This window comes from Tachyglossus aculeatus, chromosome 21 (genome assembly GCF_015852505.1).
Source record: "Tachyglossus aculeatus isolate mTacAcu1 chromosome 21, mTacAcu1.pri, whole genome shotgun sequence".
In the NCBI taxonomy this organism is placed as follows: domain Eukaryota; kingdom Metazoa; phylum Chordata; class Mammalia; order Monotremata; family Tachyglossidae; genus Tachyglossus; species Tachyglossus aculeatus.
The window spans coordinates 76,639,583-76,661,303 of record NC_052086.1 but is presented as its reverse complement, the minus strand read 5'-3'; the positions used below and the strand labels follow the sequence as shown (position 1 = coordinate 76,661,303).

Here is a 21,721-nt window from a genome sequence, read left to right as displayed (position 1 = left end):
ATTCTTCCTGTCTCACAAGCCCATAAACTTGGTGTTGTCCTCGACTCATCTTTCTCATTCAATACACATATTCACTGTCACCGAATTCTGTTTAATCTTCACAACGTTGCTAAAATCTGCCCTTTCCTCTCCAACCAAACTGTTCCAACATTAATCCAGGCACTTAACCTATCCCTCTTTGATTACTGTATCAGCCTTCTTGCTGACCTCCCTGCCTCCTGTCTCTCCCCACTCCAGTCCATACCTCACCCTGCTGCCCAGATCATTTTTCTACAAAAATATTCAGAACATCACCCCGCTCCTCAAAAGACTCCAGTGGATGTCCACCCCACCTCTACATCAGATAGAAACTCACCTCATGCCTCAAGCTTTCAATCACCTTGACCCCTTCTATCCCATCTTGCCTCTCTCTTTCTACAACCCAGCCCATACACTTCACTCCTCTAGTGCTAACCTTCTCACTGTGCCTCGATCTCACCTGTCTCACCACCGACACATAGCCCACATTCTGCCTTTTGCCTGCAACACCCACCCTCCTTAAATAATAATAATAATGATGGCATTTGTTAAGCGCTTACTATGTGCGAAGCACTGTTCTAAGCGCTGCGGGGGATACAAGGTGATGAGCTTGCCCCACGTGGGGCTCACAGTCTTCATCCCCATTTTACAGATGAGGTAACTGAGGTTCAGAGAAATTAAGTGACTTGCCCAAGGTCACACAGCAGACATGTGGCAGAGCCGGAATTAGAACCCATGACCTCTGACTCCCAAGCCTGTGCTCCTTCCACTGAGCCATGCTGCTTCTCTGACAATTACTCTTTCCCCACTTCGAAGCCTTATTGAAGGTACATCTCCTCCAAGAGGCCTTCCCAAACTAAGCCCCCTCTTTCCTCATCTCCCATTCCCTTTTGCGTCACCCTGACTGGCTCCCCTTGCTCTTCCCCTCTTCCAGCCCCACAACACTCACGTACATTCCTGTAACTTATTCATTGGTATTGATGCCTGTCTCCCCTAGTCTAGACTGTAAGCTCGTCGTGGGCAGGGAATGTGTCTATCATATTGTACTCTCCCAAGCATTTAGTACAGTGCTCTGCACATGGTAGGAGCGTGGCTATGAGAAGCAGTGTGGCTTAGTGGAAAGAGCGTGGGCTTTGGAGTCAGAGGTCATGAGTTCAAATCCTGGCTCCGCCACTTGTCAGCTGTGTGACTTTGTGCAAAGTCTGGGCCTCAGTTGCCTCATCCATAAAATGGGGATTAAGACTATGAGCCCCCCATGGGACAACCTGATCACCTTGTAACCTCCCGAGCGCTTAGAACAGTGCTTTGCACAGATTAAGCGCTTAATAAATGCCATTATTATTATTATTATTAATTAATGATGATCTTATAATTATTATCCACTAAAATGCCTCTTTCAGGAGACATTCTCTGACTGATTCTCCGCTTTTCTTGTCCTGACAATCCCATCGGTTGTCCTGTCATCCAATCAACGGTATTTATTGAACACTTGTGGGCAGAGCAATCTACTAAGCAGTTGGAAGAGTACAAGACAATAGAGTCGGTAGACACATTCCCTGCCCACAACAAATGGGCTAATAAAAAATCCCAAGGCAGGCTCTAGAGGGTAGATGCCAAGTGGGGAAAGAAAAATCCACTTTAAAAGGGCCCCTGTCCCCAAATAATCAAATCTACTACAGCAGGTCAAATAACATACAAAGGCTTTGGAGGAAAGGTCAGCATTCAGGTTTAGTGGCCCAGAAAGATCTTAGACACATTTTTAAGCATACTTTTTTCCTGAATTCCATCACTTGCCGTGTAACATTGTCAGGTCAATTAAATCCATTTAATAAGAACAGATGAATCTCTAATGTCCTCAGAGCTTTGCCAAACAAGCTCTTTCAGATCAAAGAGGCTTTTGATTACCCTAAGTGTCCACTTCAGGGGATGATGGTCCCCACAGCTTCCTGAGCCTGCATTCCCAGTTTCTTATCCCCTGGTGCCTGACAAATGCTTAGTGCAGTGCTCTGCATCCAATAAGCACTCATTAAATACCACTGATTGACAAGATCTGAGAATTTCTAATCAGGGCTGAAAAAACCCCACAAAACGGAGGCTGACCTATTAGCAATTTGAGGCCTTTCTTCTCCCAATTTTCATACTGCCTCCCTTTCTGCCCCGGGGGGGCTCCGGATAATAACAATAACAACAATGACAACAGCAATAATAATAATAATGGTATTTGTTAAGTGCTTACTACGGGATAAGCACTGTTCTAAGTGCTGGGGTAGATACCAGCTAATCAGGTTGGATACGATCCCTGTCCCACATAGGGCTCACAGTCTTAATCCCTATTTTCTAGATGAGGTAACAGAGGCCCAAAGAAGTGAAATGACTTACCCAAGGTCACACAGCAGACACGTGGCAGAGCCAGGTTTAGAGCCCAGATCCCTCTGACTCCCGGGCCTGTGCTCTATCCACTAGGCCATGCTGCCCCTAGATGAGAAGGTGGTGTGTCTGTACCTCACAGCCCAAGACAATAGATACTGATGGGGAGCCCGTTCAGTTGTGCTGGGTTGAACGCACTAAATATCAACAGAGGCAACTGGTGAATATCAGGAAGAATTTATTCAAAGATTGGAAAATTCCAAACAAATCTGAAATCACAATTAAGACACTGTCTCTTCCAACCACTCCCGATGTATACTTTCCACAGCTAATAAAACACATTAGGCTCTTAAGAATGCCAGAGCCTCAAGAACTTGCAGAAAGTTGTGCAAATGCTGAGTTTGCAGGCTGAAGAAAAACAAGCCACAAAAAACAGACACCCACGGATCAATTTGAACAGTTTCTCTGAGGGTGTAAGTGGATGCAGCCTATCCTCTATCCCAGGGTAAAGTGGTCCTGGACCATGATGAGACTGAAATATAACGGAGCTGTCTTTTTCACTTAGCTGTTTAGCGGCTGCCTTTACAAAAAGTATCATTTGCCTTGCAGACTGGATATGGAAGTCATCACTGGAGAACAAATGGGGCTGTGATGTCATTTCTTTCTCACATAAAGTCTGTTTTCATGCCCAAAACCATACTAATCACCATGGCCAATGACAGATTCAAATACTGCATCCTATAATGGGGTCACAGAAAAACAAACAAACAAAAAAAGATCACTTGCCGTATTTGGAAAATGCAATACGGGGTTGTGTGTGCTTTCTTACAAAAGAGAAAAAAAACACAAACAGAAAACAACATCTGGTTTTCATCAGCCAACAGTACACTGGCAAAAAGGAATGAAGGCTTGTGTTGAAGCTGAATAAAATGAAATATCTTCAGCATTTTAAAAGTCCTAAATCCTTATCCTCATTGTGGAGGCCATTTAGAAAGCAATCATTCGATCGCTTAAGCCAATGAACGCGGGCTCTTGAGAACTTAACAGGCACAAACAGTCCCGTGAGGCCCAAGAAGTGCTGAAAGCCAATTCCCGCAAGCGCAAATTAAAATTCATCTAGGGAATACTGTTGTGTAAATCTTCAACTTCCAGTCCCCACATGCTCTTGTGCAGAGGATTACCAGACAGATCTGTCATCTTCACTGCCTGAAGACAGGGCTCAGGACAACAGGATTCAACCACTCCCATTACCATTATGTACATCCCTGAAAGAGAGAAACACGCCGTTTTACTCAACTGGAAAAAGAAAATGTACAAGCAAATAAGAAGGATCCCATTCTTCAAAATGTGTGGCTCTGCTGTGCCAGGCTTGCCAAGACCAGAGGTGAAGTACCTGCCACTCAGTAGTCAATCAGTGGCATTTACTGAGCACTGACTACGTGCACAGCATAGTACTAAGCACTTGGGAGAGTACAACAGAGCTAGCAGACACATTCCCTGCCCATAACTTGAAACAGTACTAAAGATTGAGTTTGCCAGGCTAGGTGGAATGGACAAAAGTCCATTCATAATTGAGTAGACTGCAGATAAATGACATAATCAGTTTTTGTCATCAACAAGAATACCTGGCACATATGTGTTTGCTAAAAATAATAAAATCATATCATAACCAAGTCCCTATGCACAAACTATGTATGAATCAGAGACACAAAGCACATAACACCTATAGGAATGATAGGAGAGAAGATAATTCATGGCTTTGTCTGAAGTATGCCGAGAAGCAGTGTGGCCTAGTCAATGGAGCACAGGCCTGGTAGTTGGAAGGGCCTGGGTTCTAATCCCAGTTCTGCCACGTCTGCTGTGTGACCATGGGCAAGTCATATCACTTCTCTGTGCCTCAGTTACCTCATCTGCAAAATGGAGATTAAGACTGTGATCCCCCGTAATAATAATAATAATGATGGTATTTGTTAAGCGCTTACTATGTGCAAAGCACTGTTCTAAGCGCTGGGGGATACAAGGTGATCAGGTTGTCCCATGTGGGGCTCACAGTCTTAACCTCCATTTTACAGATGAGGGAACTGAGGCACAGAGAAGTTAAGTGACTTGCCCAAAATCACACAGCTGACAATTGGCGGAGCCAGGATTTGAACCCCTGACCTCTGACTCCAAAGCCCGGGCTCTTTCCACTGAGCCACGCTGCTTCTCTGTGGGATGTGTGGGATGTGGATTGTGTCCAACCTGATTAGCTTGTATGTATCCCAGCAAATATCTGAGTACTACAAATACCATTAAAGCAAAAAGTCCCAAAACCCATTATAAGCCAAGAACAGAATGGTCGATGAAGACCCTCAGCACATTCTAACTGATCTGCACATGGGGTAAATTTGATTTCTCCCTGGAGTTACCAAAAAACCTAGGAGGCAAATCACTGGATCAAAAGGCACTAAAATGACACCATGCCAATATCCACTTAATCACACACCACCACTTGGCAGACTAAAATATGTGAGGGCCGTAATAATTGTACATCATAAAAAATGATAACGCCACAAGCACTGTGGTAGAAACCAGATCAACATGTTGGACACAGTCCCTGTTCCACAGTGATAATCATAGTCTGAGGATGGGGGAACACAGGTATTAAAATTCCCATTTTCCAGATGAGGAAACTGAGGCCCAGAGAAGTGACTTGCCTAAGGTCACAGAGCAGACAAGTGGCAGAGCTGGGATTGGAACCTTGGTCCTCTGACTCCTATGCCCATAATTTTTCCACAAGGTGACCGTAGTTTAGCCTCCCTGGTTTCTTTGACTCCTCAATCTGCTATTTTAATGATCTAATGACATCTCTGATCCCCCCCGAGGAAGTGCCTGTCCTTGAAAGCAAAACTTGGTCTGTTTAAATCACACTCGATTGGGTTAAAAAAAAAAAGAAGAAAAAACTGAAAATTCCTCAAAGATGAGCCAGGTTTACCCTACTCCCTCCAACTTTCAGCCTCAATTTCTCACTCCTCTCCTCAGTGCTTTGACCAAAGGAACCAATCATAAATTCTTCAGGGAGAACTATGCAGTGGGGATGGCCTTACCAAAAAGATAAAAGTCACTAAGCCCTAGAGACCCAATGGAACTCATCAAAGAAAGGAGACAAGGCTGGTTACTTCCAAAATTTGGGACAAAAAAGGTGCAAAGAGCGAGAGGATTGCTTCAAGATGCCTGAATAGGAAGAATCAATCGTATTTATAGTGTGCTCACTGTGTGCAGAGCACTGTATTAAGCACTTGGAGAGTACAATACAATAATAACACCAGTAGAGTTGCTCCCTGCCCACAACAAGCTTACAGTCTAGAGACGTTAATGTAAATACATTATGAATGTATTTATTGTGGGGCTGAAGGAGGGGTGAATAAAGGGAGCAAATCCAAGGTGAGTGCTACGCATAAGGGAGTGATCCCGGCCCACATCCTCCCCCTGGCCTGGAATGCCGTCCCTCCGCACATCCACCAAGCTAGCTCTCTTCCTCCCTTCAAAGCCCTACTGAGAGCTCACCTCCTCCAGGAGGCCTTCCCAGACTGAGCCCCCTTTTTCCCCTCCCCCTCCTCATCCCCCCGGCCCTACCTCCTTCCCCTCCCCACAGCACCTGTATATATATTTGTACGGATTTATTACTCTATTTATTTTACTTGTACATATTTACTATTCTATTTATTTTGTTAATGATGTGCATCTAGCTTTACTTCTATTTATTCTGATGACTTGACACCTGACCACATGTTTTGTTTTGTTGTCTGTCTCCCCCTTCTAGACTGTGAGCCCGTTGTTGGGTAGGGACCATCTCTAGATGTTGCCAACTTGTGCTTCCCAAGTGCTTAGTACAGTGCTCTGCAACAGTAAGCGCTCAATAAATACGATTGAATGAATGCCCTCCCTCCGCACATCCACCAAGCTAGCTCTCTTCCTCCCTTCAAAGCCCTACTGAGAGCTCACCTCCTCCAGGAGGCCTTCCCAGACTAAGTCCCCTCCTTCCTCTCCCTCCTCCCGCTCCCCATCCCCCCGCCTTACCTCTATCCCCTCCCCACAGCACCTGTATATATATATGTTTGTACGTACTTATTACTCTATTTTATTTGTACATAGTTATTCTATTTATTTTATTTTGTTAATATGTTTTGTTTTGTTGTCTGTCTCCCCCTTCTAGACTGTGAGCCGCTGCTGGGTAGGGACCGTCTCTATATGTTGCCAACTTGTACTTCTCAAGCGCTTAGTACAGTGCTCTGCACACAGTAAGCGCTCAATAAATACAATTGAATGAACGAACGAATGGGAGAAGAGGAAATCAGGGCCTTGTGAAAGAATGAGGGCCTAGTCAGGGAAGGCCTCTTGGAGATGTGCCTTCAGTAACCAATTCTTTTTATTGAGGGCTTCCTAGTAATAATTATAATGGTATTGATAAGTGATTATTATGTGCCAAGAACTGTTCTAAGCACTGGGGTAGCTACAACTTAATCGGGTTGGGCACATCCCCTGTCCCACACAGGGCTCACAGTCTTACAATCCCCATTTTACAGATGACATAACTGAGGCCCAGAGAAGTTAAGTGACCCACTCAAGATCATACAGCAGAAACGTGGCAGAGCCATGATTAGAACCTAGGGCTTTCTGACTCCCAAGGCCCGAGCTCTATCCACTAAGCCTCGCAGCTTCTGTGTGCAAAGCACTGTCCTAAGCACTTGGGAGAGTACAGTACAACAGAGTAGACATGTTCCCTGCGCACAGTGAGCTTATAGTCTAGAGGAATTCTAGAACTAGCCCAGCCTTCCTGATTCAGGCCTGGAAGTGCCCAGGGGCAACTCTGGCGAAGGATACCTGGACTATAGGCCCAAAGGACAATCCCCCTCCACGCTCCCAGTTAAGGCTGGACAATTTCCAATTCGGCCCCAGCCGGTCCCCAGTGCCCAGCTTCTGGTTCTAATCCCGGGTCTGCCACCTGTCTGCTGCATGAACTTGGGCAAGTCACTTCACTTCTCTGGGCCTCAGTTACCTCATCTGCAAAATGGGGATTGAGACTGTGAGCCCCATGTGGGACAGGGACTGTGTCCAACCCGATTTGCTTGTATCCAGCCCGGTGCTTAGTAGAGCGCTGAGAAGCAGCGTGGTTTAGAGGAAAAAAGCACGGGCCGCGGGTTCTGATCCCAGCTTCGCCACTTGTCTGCTGTGTGACTTGGGGCAAGTCACTTAATTTTTCTGTGCCTCAGTTACCCCATCTGGAAAATGGGGATTAAGACTGAGCCCACGTGGGACCTTGTATCTACTCCATGGCTTAGAACAGTGCTTGGCACATAGTAAGTACTTAACAAATACCATTATTATTATTATTATTACAGTGCCTGACATATATTAAGTGCTTATCAAACACCATCATCATTATGATTATTAAGATCCACTTTTCTTCATCTCCCACTCCCTTCTGTGTCACCCTGACTTGCTCCCTTTGCTCTTCTGCCCACCCGCAGCCCCACAGCACTTTTGTACATATCTGTCATTTTGTTAATGACAATAACAGCAATAATGCTATTTGTTAAGCACTATGTGCCAAGCACTGTTCTAAGCACTGGGGTAGATCCAAGGTCATCAGGTTGTCCCAGGTGGGGCTCACAATCTTCATCCCCATTTTACAGATGAGGGAACTGAGGCCCAGAGAAGTGAAGTGACTTGCCCAATTATTTATCTGTACTGATGTCAGTCTCCCCGCTCTCGACTGTGAGCTCGTTGTGGGCAAGGAATGAGGCCGTTTGTTGTTGTGGTGTACTTTTCCAAGTGTGAAACTGCGTGGCTTAGTGGAAAGAGCCCAGGTTTGGGAGTCAGAGGTTGTGGGTTCTAATCCCAACTCTGCCACTTGTTAGCTGTGTGACCTTGGGCCAATCACTTCACTTCTCTGTGCCTCAGTTCCCTCATCTGTAAAATGGGGATGAAGACTGCGAGACTTGGGACAACCTGATGACCTTGGATCTACCCCAGCACTTAGAACAGTGCTTGGCACACAGTAAGCGCTTAACAAACACCATCATTATTATTATTAGTAGTAGAGAAGCAGCTTGGTTTAGTAGCAAGAGGATGGGCTTGGGAGTCAGAGGTCATAGGTTCTAATCCCGGCTCTGCCACTTGTCAACTGTGTGACTCTAGGGCACATAGTAAGCGCTTAACAAATGCCAACATTACTATTAGTAGTAGTAGTTGAGAAGCAGCTTGGCATGGTGGCAAGAGCCCGGGCTTGGGAGTCAGGGGTCATGGGTTCTAATCCCGACTCCACCACTTGTCAGCAGTGTGACTTTGGGCAAGTCACTTAACTTCACTGTGCCTCAGTTACCTCATCTGTAAAATGGGGATTAAGGCTGTGAGCCCCACATGGGGCAAACTTTGTATCCACCCCAGCGCTTAGAACAGTGTTTGGCACATAGTAAGCGTTTAACAAATACCATCATTAGTAGTAGCAGTAGAGAAGCAGCTTGGCTTAGTGGCAAGAGCCCGTGCTTGGGAGTCAGAGGTCATGGGTTCTAATCCTGGCTCCACGACTTGTCAGCAGTGTGACTTTGGGCAAGTCACTTCACTTCACCTCATCTGTAAAATGGGGATTAGGGCTGTGAGCCCCACATGGGGCAACCTGATAACTTTGCATCTACACCAGTGCTTGGCACATAGTAAGCGCTTAACAAATACCATCATTAGTAGTACTAGTAGTAGTAGTAGTAGCAGTAGAGAAGCAGCTTGGCTTAGTGGCAAGAGCCCGGGCTTGGGAGTCAGAGGTCATGGGTTCTAATCCCGGCTCCACCACTTGTCAGCAGTGTGACTTTGGGCAAGTCACTTCACCTCACCTGTAAAATGGGGGTTAAGGCTATGAGCCCCACATGGGGCAAACTTTGTATCCACCCCAGCGCTTGGAACAGTGTTTGGCACATAGTAAGCGCTTAACAAATACCATCATTAGTAGTAGTAGTAGAGAAGCAGCTTGGCTTAGTGGCAAGAGCCTGGGTTTGGGAGTAAGAGGTCATGGGTTCTAATCCCGACTCCACCACTTGTCAGCAGTGTGACTTTGGGCAAGCCACTTCACCTCACCTGTAAAATGGGGATTAAGGCTGTGAGCCCCACATGGGGCAAACTTTGCACCCACCCCAGCGCTTAGAACAGTGTCTGGCACGTAGTAGGGTTCGAATCCCGGCTCCGCCACTTGCCAGCTGGGTGACTTCGGGCCAGTCACTTCACTGGGCCTCAGTTCCCTCATCTGGAAAATGGGGGTGAAGACTGTGAGCCCCCCGTGGGACAACCTGATCACCTTGTAACCTCCCCAGTGCTTAGAACAGTGCTTTGCACATAGTAAGCACTTAAGTGCCATCATCTATTTATTCACTTCTCTGGGCCTCAGTTCCCTCAGCTGTAAAATGGGGATGAAGACTGTGAGCCCGACGTATGACAACGTGATCACCTTGTATCCCCCCCCCTAAGTGCTTAGAACAGTGCTTTGCACATAGTAAGCACTTAACAAATGCCATCATGTATTTACTCACTTCTCTGGGCCTCAGTGACCTCATCTGTAAAATGGGGATGAAGACTGTGAGCCCCCCGTGGGACAACCTGATCGCCTTGTAACCTCCCCAGTGCTTAGAACAGTGCTTTGTACATAGTAAGCACTTAAATACCATCATTTATTTATTCACTTCTCTGGGCCTCAGTGACCTCATCTGTAAAATGGGGGTGAAGACTGCTTGTACTTCCCAAGCGCTTAGTTCAGTGCTCTGCACACAGTAAGCGCTCAATAAATACTATTGAATGAATGAATGCGAGCCCCACGTGGGACAACGTGATTACCGTGTATCCACCCCAGTGCTTAGAACGGTGCTTTGCACATAGTAAGCGCTTAAAAAAGGCTATTATTATTATTAACAAATAGCGTCAGTAGTAGTAGAGTGCTGTGCCCAGGGTTAGGGCTGGATGAAGAGGCTGAGGGGACACGGGGCACTTCTGGTGAGGGGGGCCGTTGAGCAGGCTTTCTGAGGGGACATCATCATCATCAATCGTATTTATTGAGCGCTTACTGTGTGCAGAGCACTGTACTAAGCGCTTGGGAAGTACAAAGTGGCAACAAATAGAGACAGTCCCTACCCGACGGTGGGCTCGCAGTCTAAAAGGGGGGAGACAGAGAACAAAACCAAACACACTAACAAAATAAAATAAATAGAACAGATAGGTACAAATAAAATAAATAAATAGAGTAAAAAATATGAGACAATGGGCTCAAAGGGGGAGACAGAGAACCAAACCAAACATACTAACAAAATAAAATAAATAGAACAGATAGGTACAAATAAAATAAATAAATAGAGTAAAAAATATGAGACAGTGACCTCAAAGGGGGAGACAGAGAACCAAACCAAACATACTAACAAAATAAAATAAATAGAACAGATAGGTACAAATAAAATAAATAAATAGAGTAAAAATATGAGACAGTGAGCTCAAAGGGGGAGACAGAGAACCAAACCAAACATACTAACAAAATAAAATAAATAGAACAGATAGGTACAAATAAAATAAATAGAGTAAAAAATATGAGACAGTGAGCTCAAAGGGGGAGACAGAGAACCAAACCAAACATACTAACAAAATAAAATAAATAGAACAGATAGGTACAAATAAAATAAATAAATAGAGTAAAAATATGAGACAGTGAGCTCAAAGGGGGAGACAGAGAACCAAACCAAACATACTAACAAAATAAAATAAATAGAACAGATAGGTACAAATAAAATGAATAGAGTAAAAAATATGTACAAACATAAGCACTTCCTGGGGGGGGGGGGGGGGGCTGGTACCTGCGGCCAGTTGGGTCTTTCCGTGAGGCACGTGGTCCAGGCCCCTCACGGTGAAGGTGCCCGTGTCGTCGCGCAGCAGGGCCCGTCGCGCCCCCGCGTCCACCGCCACCACGGTGCCCTGCATCCACACCACGCTCGGGTCCGGCGGGGCCCGGCCCCCGGACACCCCCGGGACGACGACGCCCCGCCGCCGCCGCCGCCGCCCCAGCTGGGCCGCCGCCATCTTCAGCGGCGGGGACGCCCGCTCGCCGCCTGAGGCGACGCCCGCCATTTCCAGCCCGCCGCGGGGGCCGCCCGGACGGACGGGCCGGACGGCCAATTGGCGGCGCCGCCCGGACCGGCCCACCAATCAGGAGCGCCCTGACAGCCCGCCAATGGACGGGGCCGGGAGGCGGGGCTTAGGGGGCCGGAGGGCGGCGCTAGGGCGCATGCGTCCCTCCGCTCTCCTGTGCGCGTGCGCATATCAGTCAATCAATCAGTCGTATTTATTGAGCGCTTACTGTGTGCACAGCACTGTGCTAAGCGCTTGGGAACTACAAGTGGGCAACATATAGAGAGAGCCCCTACCCAACAGTGGGCTTACAGTCTAGAAAGGGGAGACAGACAACAAAACCAAACATACTAACAAAATTCAATCAATCAATCAGTCGTATTTATTGGGCGCTTACTGTGTGCAGAGCACTGTGCTAAGCGCTTGGGAACTACAAGTTGGCAACATATAGAGAGAGCCCCTACCCAACAGTGGGCTTACAGTCGAGAAAGGGGAGACAGACAACAAAACCAAACATACTAACAAAATTAAATCAATCAATCGTATTTATTGAGCGCTTACTGTGTGCAGAGCACTGTGCTAAGCGCTTGGGAACTACAAGTTGGCAACATATAGAGAGAGCCCCTACCCAACAGTGGGCTTACAGTCTAGAAAGGGGAGACAGACAACAAAACCAAACATACTAACAAAATTCAATCAATCAATCAGTCGTATTTATTGGGCGCTTACTGTGTGCAGAGCACTGTGCTAAGCGCTTGGGAAGTACAAGGGGGCAACATATAGAGACGGCCCCTACCCAACAGTGGGCTCACAGTCTAGAAGGGGGAGACAGACAACAAAACCAAACAGACTAACAAAATTCAATCAATCAATCGTATTTATTGAGCGCTTACTGTGTGCAGAGCACTGTGCTAAGCGCTTGGGAACTACAAGTGGGCAACATATAGAGAGAGCCCCTACCCAACAGTGGGCTCACAGTCTAGAAGGGGGAGACAGACAACAAAACCAAACATACTAACAAAATTAAATCAATCGTATTTATTGAGCGCTTACTGTGTGCAGAGCACTGTGTTAAGCGCTTGGGAAGTACAAGTGGGCAACATATAGAGACAGTCCCTCCCCAACAGTGGGCTCACAGTCTAGAAGGGGGAGACAGACAACAAAACCAAACATACTAACAAAATCAAATCAATCAATCAATCAATCGTATTTATCGAGCGCTTACTGTGTGCGGAGCACCGTGCTAAGCGCTTGGGAAGTACAAGTTGGCAACATATAGAGGCGGTCCCTACCCAACAGTGGGCTCACAGTCTAGAAGGGGGAGACAGACAACAAAACCAAACATACTAACAAAATTAAATCAATCAATCATATTTATTGAGCGCTTACTGTGTGCGGAGCACTGTACTAAGCGCTTGGGAACTACAAGTTGGCAACATATAGAGAGAGCCCCTACCCAACAGTGGGCTCACAGTCTAGAAGGGGGAGACAGACAACAAAACCAAACATACTAACAAAATTAAATCAATCAATCAATCGTATTTATTGGGCGCTTACTGTGCGCAGAGCACTGGACTAAGCGCTTGGGAAGTACAAGGGGGCAACATATAGAGACGGCCCCTACCCATCAGCGGGCTCACAGTCTAGAAGGGGGAGACAGACAACAAAACCAAACATACTAACAAAATTAAATCAATCAATCGTATTTATTGAGCGCGTACTGTATGCAGAGCACTGTGCTAAGTGCTTGGGAAGTACAAGTGGGCAACATATAGAGACAGTCCCTATCCAACAGCGGGCTCATAGGCTAGAGGGGGGAGACAGGGAACAAAATCGAACATACTAACAAAATAAAATAAATAGAATAGATAGGTACAAGTAAAATAAATAAATAAATAGACTAATAAATATATACAAACATATATACATATATACAGGTGCTGTGAGGAAGGGAAGGAGGTAAGATGGGGGATGGAGAGGGGGACGAGGGGGAGAGGAAGGAAGGGGCTCAGTCTGGGAAGGCCTCCTGGAAGAGATGAGCTCTCAGTATGGCCTTGAAATAATAATAATGGCATTTATTAAGTGCTTACTATGTGCAGAGCACTGTTCTAAGCTCTGGGGAATTTACAAGGTGATCAGGTTGCCCCATGTGGGGCTCACAGTCTTAAATCCCATTTTACAGATGAGGTAACTGAGGCCCAGAGAAGTTCAGTGACTTGCCCAAAGTCACACAGCTGACGAGTGGTGGAGCCAGGATTGGAACCCATGACCTCTGACTCCAAAGCCCGGGCTCTTTCCACTGAGCCACGCTGCTTCTCTTTGCATATGTCATTCATTCATTCATTTAGTCATTCATTCATTCGTTGAGAATGAATAAGAATCATTGAGAATTCATTCATTCACTGAGAAGCAGCGTGGCTTAGTGGAAAGAGCCCGGGCTTTAGAGTCAGAGGGCATGGGTTCAAATCCCGGCTCCGCCAATTGTCAGCCGTGTGACTTTGGGCACGTCACTTCACTTCTCTGGGCCTCAGTCACCTCATCTGTAAAATGCGGGTGAAGACTGTGAGCCCCCTGTGGGACAACCTGATCACCTTGTAACCTCCCCAGTGCTTAGAACAGTGCTTCGCGCTTAATAAATGCCATTATTATTATTCATTCATATTTACTGAGCACTACTGTGGGCAGAGCTCTGTAGTACTAATAATCATTCATTCATTCAATCGTATTTATTGAGCGCTTACTGTGGGCAGAGCACTGTACTAATAATAATTATTCATTCAATCATTCATTCATTTAATCGTATTCATTCATTCAATCATATTTATTGAGCACTTACTGTGTGCAAAGCACTGTACTAAGCACTTGGGAAGTACAAGTTGGCAACATATAGAGACCCTCCCTACCCAACAACGGGGTCACAGCTTAAAAGGGGGGGAACTGTATTTACTGAGCGCTTACTGTGGGCAGAGCTTTGTACTACTAATAATTATTCATTCATTCATTCAATCAATCATATTTATTGAGCTCTTACTGTGGGCAGAGCTCTGTACTACTAATAATTATTCATTCATTCATTCAATCAATCATGTTTATTGAGCACTTACTGTGGGCAGAGCTCTGTACTACTAATAATCATTTGTTCATTCATTCAATCAATCATATTTATTGAGCACTTACTGTGGGCAGAGCTCTGTACTACTAATAATCATTCATTCATTCAATCAATCATATTTATTGAGCACTTACTGTGGGCAGAGCACTGTATTAATAATTGTTCATTCAGTCGTATTTATTGAGTGCTTACTATGTGCAGAGCACTGGACTAAGCACTTGGGAAGTACAACTCAGCAACAGATGTAGACAATTCCTACCCAACAACCGGCTCACGCTCTAGAAGGGGGAGACAGACAACAAACCAAGTAGACAGGCGTCAATACCATCAAAATAGATAAATGGAATTATAGATATTATACACATCATTAATAAAATAGAATAATAAATAATAATAATAAATAATAAGTGCTGTGGGGAGGGGAGGAGGAGCAGAGGAAAAGGGGGGCTCATAATAATGACAGTATTTCTTAAGCTCTTACTATGTGCCAGGCACTGTTCTAAGCCCTGGGGTACATACAAGGCTATCAAGCTGTCCCATTTGGAGCTCACAGTCTTAATCCCCATTTTACAGGTGAGCTAACTGAGGTCTAGAGAAGTGAAGCGACTTGCCGAAGGTCACACAGCTGACAATTTGCGGAGTCGGGATTAGAACCTCTGAATCCTTAGCCCGTGCTCTTTCCACTAAGCCATACGGCTAATAATAACGGTATTTATTCAGCGCTTACTATGTGCCAGGCACTGGACTAAGCACTGGAGTGGTTACAAGCAAATTGGGTTGGATGCAGTTCCTGTCCCGCAAAGGGCACACAGTCCTTATTCCCGTTTTACAGATGAGGTAACTGAGGCGCAGAGGAGTGAAATGGTTTGCCCAAAGCCACACAGCCAACAAGTGGTAGAGCAGGGATTAGAACCCATGACCGTCTGACTCCCAAGCCCGTGCTCTATCCACTACACCATGCTGTGAAGGGAGGGGAAGTTAGGGGAGGAGTACTAACTGTGGGCAAAGCGCTGTACTAAATGCCTGGGAGAGTACTATATAACAATTAAAAGACACATTTCCTGCCCACAATGAGCTTACAGTCTAGAGGGGCAGACAGATACTAATATGCGTGGATGTACTTGGGACCTCTGCAGCCAATCACTCAATAGTATTGATTGAGTGCTTACTATGTGCAGAGCACTGTGCTAAGCATTTGGGAGAGTACACTGCAACAGACTGCCTGGGATTGGGAGTCAGAAGGACTGGGGTTTTAATCTCAAATCCACCACCTGTCCGCTGTGTGACCTTGGGCAAATCACTTCACTTCTCTGGTCCTGAGTTACCTTAACTATAAAATGGGGATTAAGACTGGACCTCATGTGGGACAATAGACTGTGTCCTACCTGATGACCTTATATCTGCTCCAGCGCTTACAGTGCCTGGCACGTAGTAAATACTACCAAAAATACCATTAAAAAATGTTAGCATACACGTTCCCTGCCCATATCGAGCAATGTGTACACTTCTTTTTGTACAAATGGATTTTTACGGGAAGACTCCCCATCTCCACCCACCAGCCAGTCAGTCAGTCATATTTATTGAGCACTTACTGCGTGCAGGGCACTGTACTAAGGACTTGTGAGCATACAGATATTCCCTGCCCACAGCAAGCCTACGGTCTAGAGGACTGTACCAGTCAACTGCCGACCCAGTAGCCGGATTCCTTTGGTTTGGGGTGGCAGGCTGCCTCTTTGAGAATCACTTCAGCCAGCCACCAACAAACCATTGCTTTGGAGGAATTATCTAAGCCAATCAAAACATGATATTTATAGAGCACTTATATGCAGAGCAGTGTACTAAGCATGTCCCCAGTACTTCTCTGTAGCTAGCATGAATAACACGACCTCTGTAGTAGCAATAATAATAATAAAAAGTGCTGGATTAGCAAGCAACAAATTCATCCATTCATTCATTCAATCGTGTTTATTGAGTGCTTACTGTGTGTAGAGCACTGCACTAAGGGCTTGGAAAGAACAATTCGGCAACAGATAGAGACAATCCCTATCCAACAACGGGCTCACAGTCTAGAAGAAGGAGACAGACAACAAAACAAAACAAGTAGACAGGCATCGATAGCATCAAAATAGATACGTAGAATGATAGCTATGTACCCATCATTAATAAAATAAATAGAATAATAAATATGTACAAATATACACAAGTGCTGCAGGGTGGGGAAGGGGGTAGAGCAGAGGGAGGGAGGGCGATGGGGAGGGGAGGAGCAGAGGAAAAAGGGGGACTCAGTCTGGGAAGGCCTCCTGGAGGAGGTGAGCTCTCAGTAGGGCTTTGAAGGGGGGAAGAGAGCTAGTCTGGCGGATGTGAGGAGGGAGGGCGTTTCAGGCCAGGGGGATGACGTGGGCCGGGGGTCGATGGCGGGACAGGCGAGAACGAGGTACATTGAGGAGGTGGCAGAGGACCGGAGTGTGTGGGCTGGGCTGTAGAAGGCGAGAAGGGAGGTGAGGTAGGAGGGGGCAAGGTGATGGAGAGCTTTAAAGCCAATAGTGAGGAGTTTCTGCTTCATGTGAAGGTTGATAGGCAACCACTAGAGATTTTTGAGGAGGGGGTTGACATGCCCAGAGCATTTCAGTAGAAAGATAATCTGAGCAGCAGAGTGAAGTAAAGACTGAAACAGGAAGAGACAGGAGGTTGGGCGATCAGAAAGGATGCTGATGCAGTAATCTAGTCGGGATATGATGAGAGATTGTAACCAACAAGGTTGAGGTTTGGATGGAGAGGAAAGGGCAGATCTTGGCGATGTTGTGAAGCTGTATGCCAGCAGCACCGACAGCAGCAGCAGTTGAATTGTAGTGACCTCCAAACCATTAAAACGACTCAACTTTAGCCTTCTGGAGAATGGGCCTTCAGGGAAGCAGCGTGGCTCAGTGGAAAGAGCCCGGGCTTTGGAGTCAGAGGTCATGGGTTCAAATCCCGGCTCTGCCAATTGTCAGCTGTGTGACCTTGGACAAGTCACTTCACTTCTCTGGGCCTCAGTTACCTCATCTGTCAAATGGGGATGAAGACTGTGAGCCCCATGTGGGACAACCTGATGACCTTGTAACCTCCCCAGCACTTAGAACAGTGCTTTGCACATAGTAAGCGCTTAATAAATGCCATTATTATTATTATTATTATTATTATTATGGGCGAAGCTCCAAAAATGTAAGTAACATCCCAACCGACCGGTTAGAACAAGGAAGCAGCACGACCTAGCGGATAGAGCTCGGGCCTGGGAGTCAGTAGGACCTGAGTTCTAATCCCAGCTCCTTCACATGTCTACTATGTGACCTTGGGCAGGTCACTTCACTTCACTGTGCCTCAGGTAACTCATCTGTAAAGTGGGGAGTAAGACTCTATGAGGGACAGGGACTGTGTCCAACCTGATTAGCTTGTATTTACCCCCGCAACTTAGAACGAGGCCCGCACCATAGTAAGTGCTTAACAAATACCATACGAAGAAAGGAATCCCCATCCCCTCCAAGCACCAACATAGACAACAAATGGGAGATCTCAACGTTCACACCGCCACCCTCTTGCCTACATCCTCCCTTGAGTCTGAAACTCCCCCTCTTCCATATCCGCCAGTCCACCACTCTCCCACTCTTCAAAACGCTCCTAAAATCATAACATTTTAATGAGAATAATGACAATGGTATTTGTCAAGCCTTCACTATGTACCAAGAGCTAAGGTAGTTACAAGTTAATCCTGTTGGGCCTAGTCCCTGTCCCACAAAGTGGGGCCCACAGTCTAAAGAGGAAGGAGAACAAGAGGTCTTCCCTGACAAATCCCTCATTTTCCCTATCTGCCCTCTCCCTTACATCAACTATGCACTTGGCTGGCTACCCCTTAAGCACTTTGATACACACCTCAATCCCACTGCACTTTTATACTTATCTATTATTTCCCCTACCTGTAATTTGTTTTCATGTCTGTCTCCCCCGTAGACTGTGCATTCCTCCTGGGCAGAGATTTAGTCTACCTACTCCATTGTACTCTTCTATCTCCAGATCTTAGTAGAGTGTTCCGCCCACAGTAACTGCTCAATAAATATCACCGGTTGATCGATTGGTGGGTATTTCTCCATGATACTGTCTATCAAGCAGCCATGGCACTGGGCATGGCTAATTGGCCACCACTGAGACTGGTCTGATGAAAGTGGCCCAGAAATTAAAAGATTATTTGTGGCAGACAAGCACTGAAGCAATCACATCTTGTAACACCTCCATCCCCACCGTATTCTGACGGTGGTAACTGTCACGGCATTCCACTGTTCTCCACGGCCGACAAAATCCTAATCGGATTTTCCTCTAGATGAACTCCTGAAGAATATTACTGATTGCACATAGTAAGCGCTCAATAAATACGATTGATGATGATGATTGGACATGTCCAAGCAGTGTGGCCTAGTGGATGGAGCACGGGCCAGGGACTCAGAAGACCTGAGTTCTAATCCCGGCTCCACCGCCAGTCTGATGTGTGACCTTGGGCGAGTCACTTAACTTCTCTGTGCCTCAGTTACCTCGTCTGTAAAATGGGAATTAAAACTGTGAGTCACACGTGGGACGGGGCCGTGTCCAACCCAACTTGTATACATTCATTCATTCAACTTGGTCCCACTTCAGAGCTCAGTACAGTGCCTGACACTTAACAAATACCACAATGATTATTGTTATGATTATTACTATTGTCATTCTGGATTTGCAACGCAGTTTCAAATCACAATGTGGCAGAGCAGGCACGATGATTGCAGCGGATGAGGAACAGCAGAAATGCAAGGAGAGGTTCTCTTTACAATTTCCCCCATCTTACTAAAGAGCAAATGACACCTTCAGGATATGAGCGTTCTGGCAGTTACTTAGTAAGTTTGGCTAGTCTGAGAAATTCATCAAGCAGCATATCTAGAGAAGAGGCATTGCCTAGGGCCTACAGCCCGGGCCTGGGGGTCAGGAGGACCTAGGTTCTAATCACGGCTCCGCCACTTGCCTGCTGTGTGATCTTGGGTAAGTCACTTACTTTACTTGTGCCTCAGTTACCTCATCTGTAAAATGGGGATTGAGACTGTGAGCCTCATGTCCAACTTGATTACCTTGTATCTACCCCAGCACTTAGTACAGTGCCTGGCACATAATAAGCGCTAACCAATGCCATTAAAAAAAAGACTCTGAGATTGCTCAGTGACAACTGGTCATGTCTGAGCTGAGAGTTCCCTGCCTGATCCATTTTCTATCGCCTGTGTAGGAAGGCCTCAGGTACCTTATCTGTAAAATGGGGATTAAGACTGTGAGCTCCGTGTGGGACAGGGGCCGTGTCCAGCCTGATTAGCCTGCATCTACCCCAGCACTTAGAACAGTGCTTGACACATAGTAAGTGCTTAACAAATACCATCAGTATCATTATTACTATTATTAGTATTTACTTTGTGCAGGACACAGTGTTTAGTGCCTAGGAGAGTACAACAGAATTAGTAGGCAGGATCCCTGCCTTCAAGGAACTACAGTCAAGTTGGGGAGAGAAAAACTACATTTACAGGTTGGGGAGGCAAGCGAGATTAAAGATTTGCTCAATCAAGAAAGATTTGACTCTTTTTGAGCAGGTGCTTGGACAGAATCATTAAAAAGCAAAGCCAAAAACAGCCCACGGGAATATGAAGAATGAACACGTCATCACAGCAAGGGACATTCTTTAGAGGTACTTGGTCGATCACTCTATGGTATTTATTGAACGCTTACTGTGTGCAGAGCACTGAACTAAGCACTTGGGGAGTACAATACACCAGAGTTGGTGGAAACATTCTCTGACCACAGGAGCTCTGACTGCGGCTGACCGTTTCACGTCGGCCTTTTTCACCACTCTTGCACCTGATGTCATCAGTGACATTGTCTTCCAATATGAAGGATGACTAAATGTCAATTTGCTCGTCCCCTCTGACCTTGCCTCCCTCATCTCCTAATATAGTTCAGCCAGCATGCTTGGCTCCTCTATCACCAGCTTAACCACTGGGCCTCCATCTCATCTATCTCCCCATTGACCCCTTTCCCACATCTTCCCCCTAGCCTGGGGCTCCCTCCCCTTCCATATATGTCAGAACACCACTGTCCTCATCCTCAAAGCATTACTAAGGTCACACCTCCTCCAAGAGGCCTTCCCCGATGAAGCCCTCCATTTCCTAGCTCCTGCTCCTTTCTGCATCATTTATGCACTTAGATCTGTGACCTTTGGGCATTTGGTATTCTCCCTACCCTCAACCCCACAGTACTTATGTACATAGCTTTAAATTATATATTATAAGTTATGTATTGATATTAATGTTTGCCTCGCTGTCTGTACATTCGTCGTGGGCACAGCACAAATCTGCCAACTCTGTACTTAGTACAGTGCTCTGCACACAGTAGGAGCTCAATAAATACCATTGATTGATTCATATATATATCATTCTGGTTAAGGGTGATATATATATATATATATGTATATATATATATATATATATATATATATATATATGTATACATATATATATATATATATCACCCTTAACCAGAATGAGTACTTTTTTATTCATTTTATGTCTAACATTTATTTTATGTCTAACTGAACTCCCCGCTGCTGCAATTTATGCTGAGTGGCCTCTTCCGTCATACCATATGTCAGCACTTTGAGCAGTGCTTGGCACATAGTAAGCGCTTAACAAATACCATAATTATTATTTTTATTACTACTGCTAGGACAGAGGCTTTTATATTTTCATACATACCCCAAGTCTCGTGTGTTGCTTCATACGCAGTAGAAGTTTGCTAAATGCGGTCGATCCTGGTATTGGTGCGGTATGATACTGATTTCCTCTGGTTTCGTCTTGTGGAGATGAACGATTGGTGAGTTTCTGGTTCCTGTGGGAAAATAGTTACCTCATCATTTTGTCCATCCCCCTGCCTTCAGGCAGGCCACAAATAGCTCATCCTAGCCAGGTGGGAATATAGAGCAGGGAAGAATGCATTCTCCATAAAATAGTATTGATTGAGCATCTACTATGTGCAAATCACTTTACTAATAAT

At 45.7% G+C, this 21,721-nt stretch overlaps 1 protein-coding gene across 1 annotated transcript; it reads right to left on the bottom strand.

The window, feature by feature from the left end:
- Positions 1 to 2,606: 2,606 nt before the first annotated feature.
- RMI2 (RecQ mediated genome instability 2) lies at positions 2,607 to 11,520 on the bottom strand. The gene is made up of 2 exons (XM_038762944.1): positions 11,250 to 11,520; positions 2,607 to 3,650 (listed from the first exon to the last, which is right to left on the bottom strand). The coding sequence occupies exons 1-2, from the start codon at positions 11,518 to 11,520 to the stop codon at positions 3,502 to 3,504; spliced, it is 420 nt and encodes a 139-aa protein (XP_038618872.1). The 3' UTR covers positions 2,607 to 3,501.
- Between the last annotated feature and the right edge of the window lie 10,201 nt (positions 11,521 to 21,721).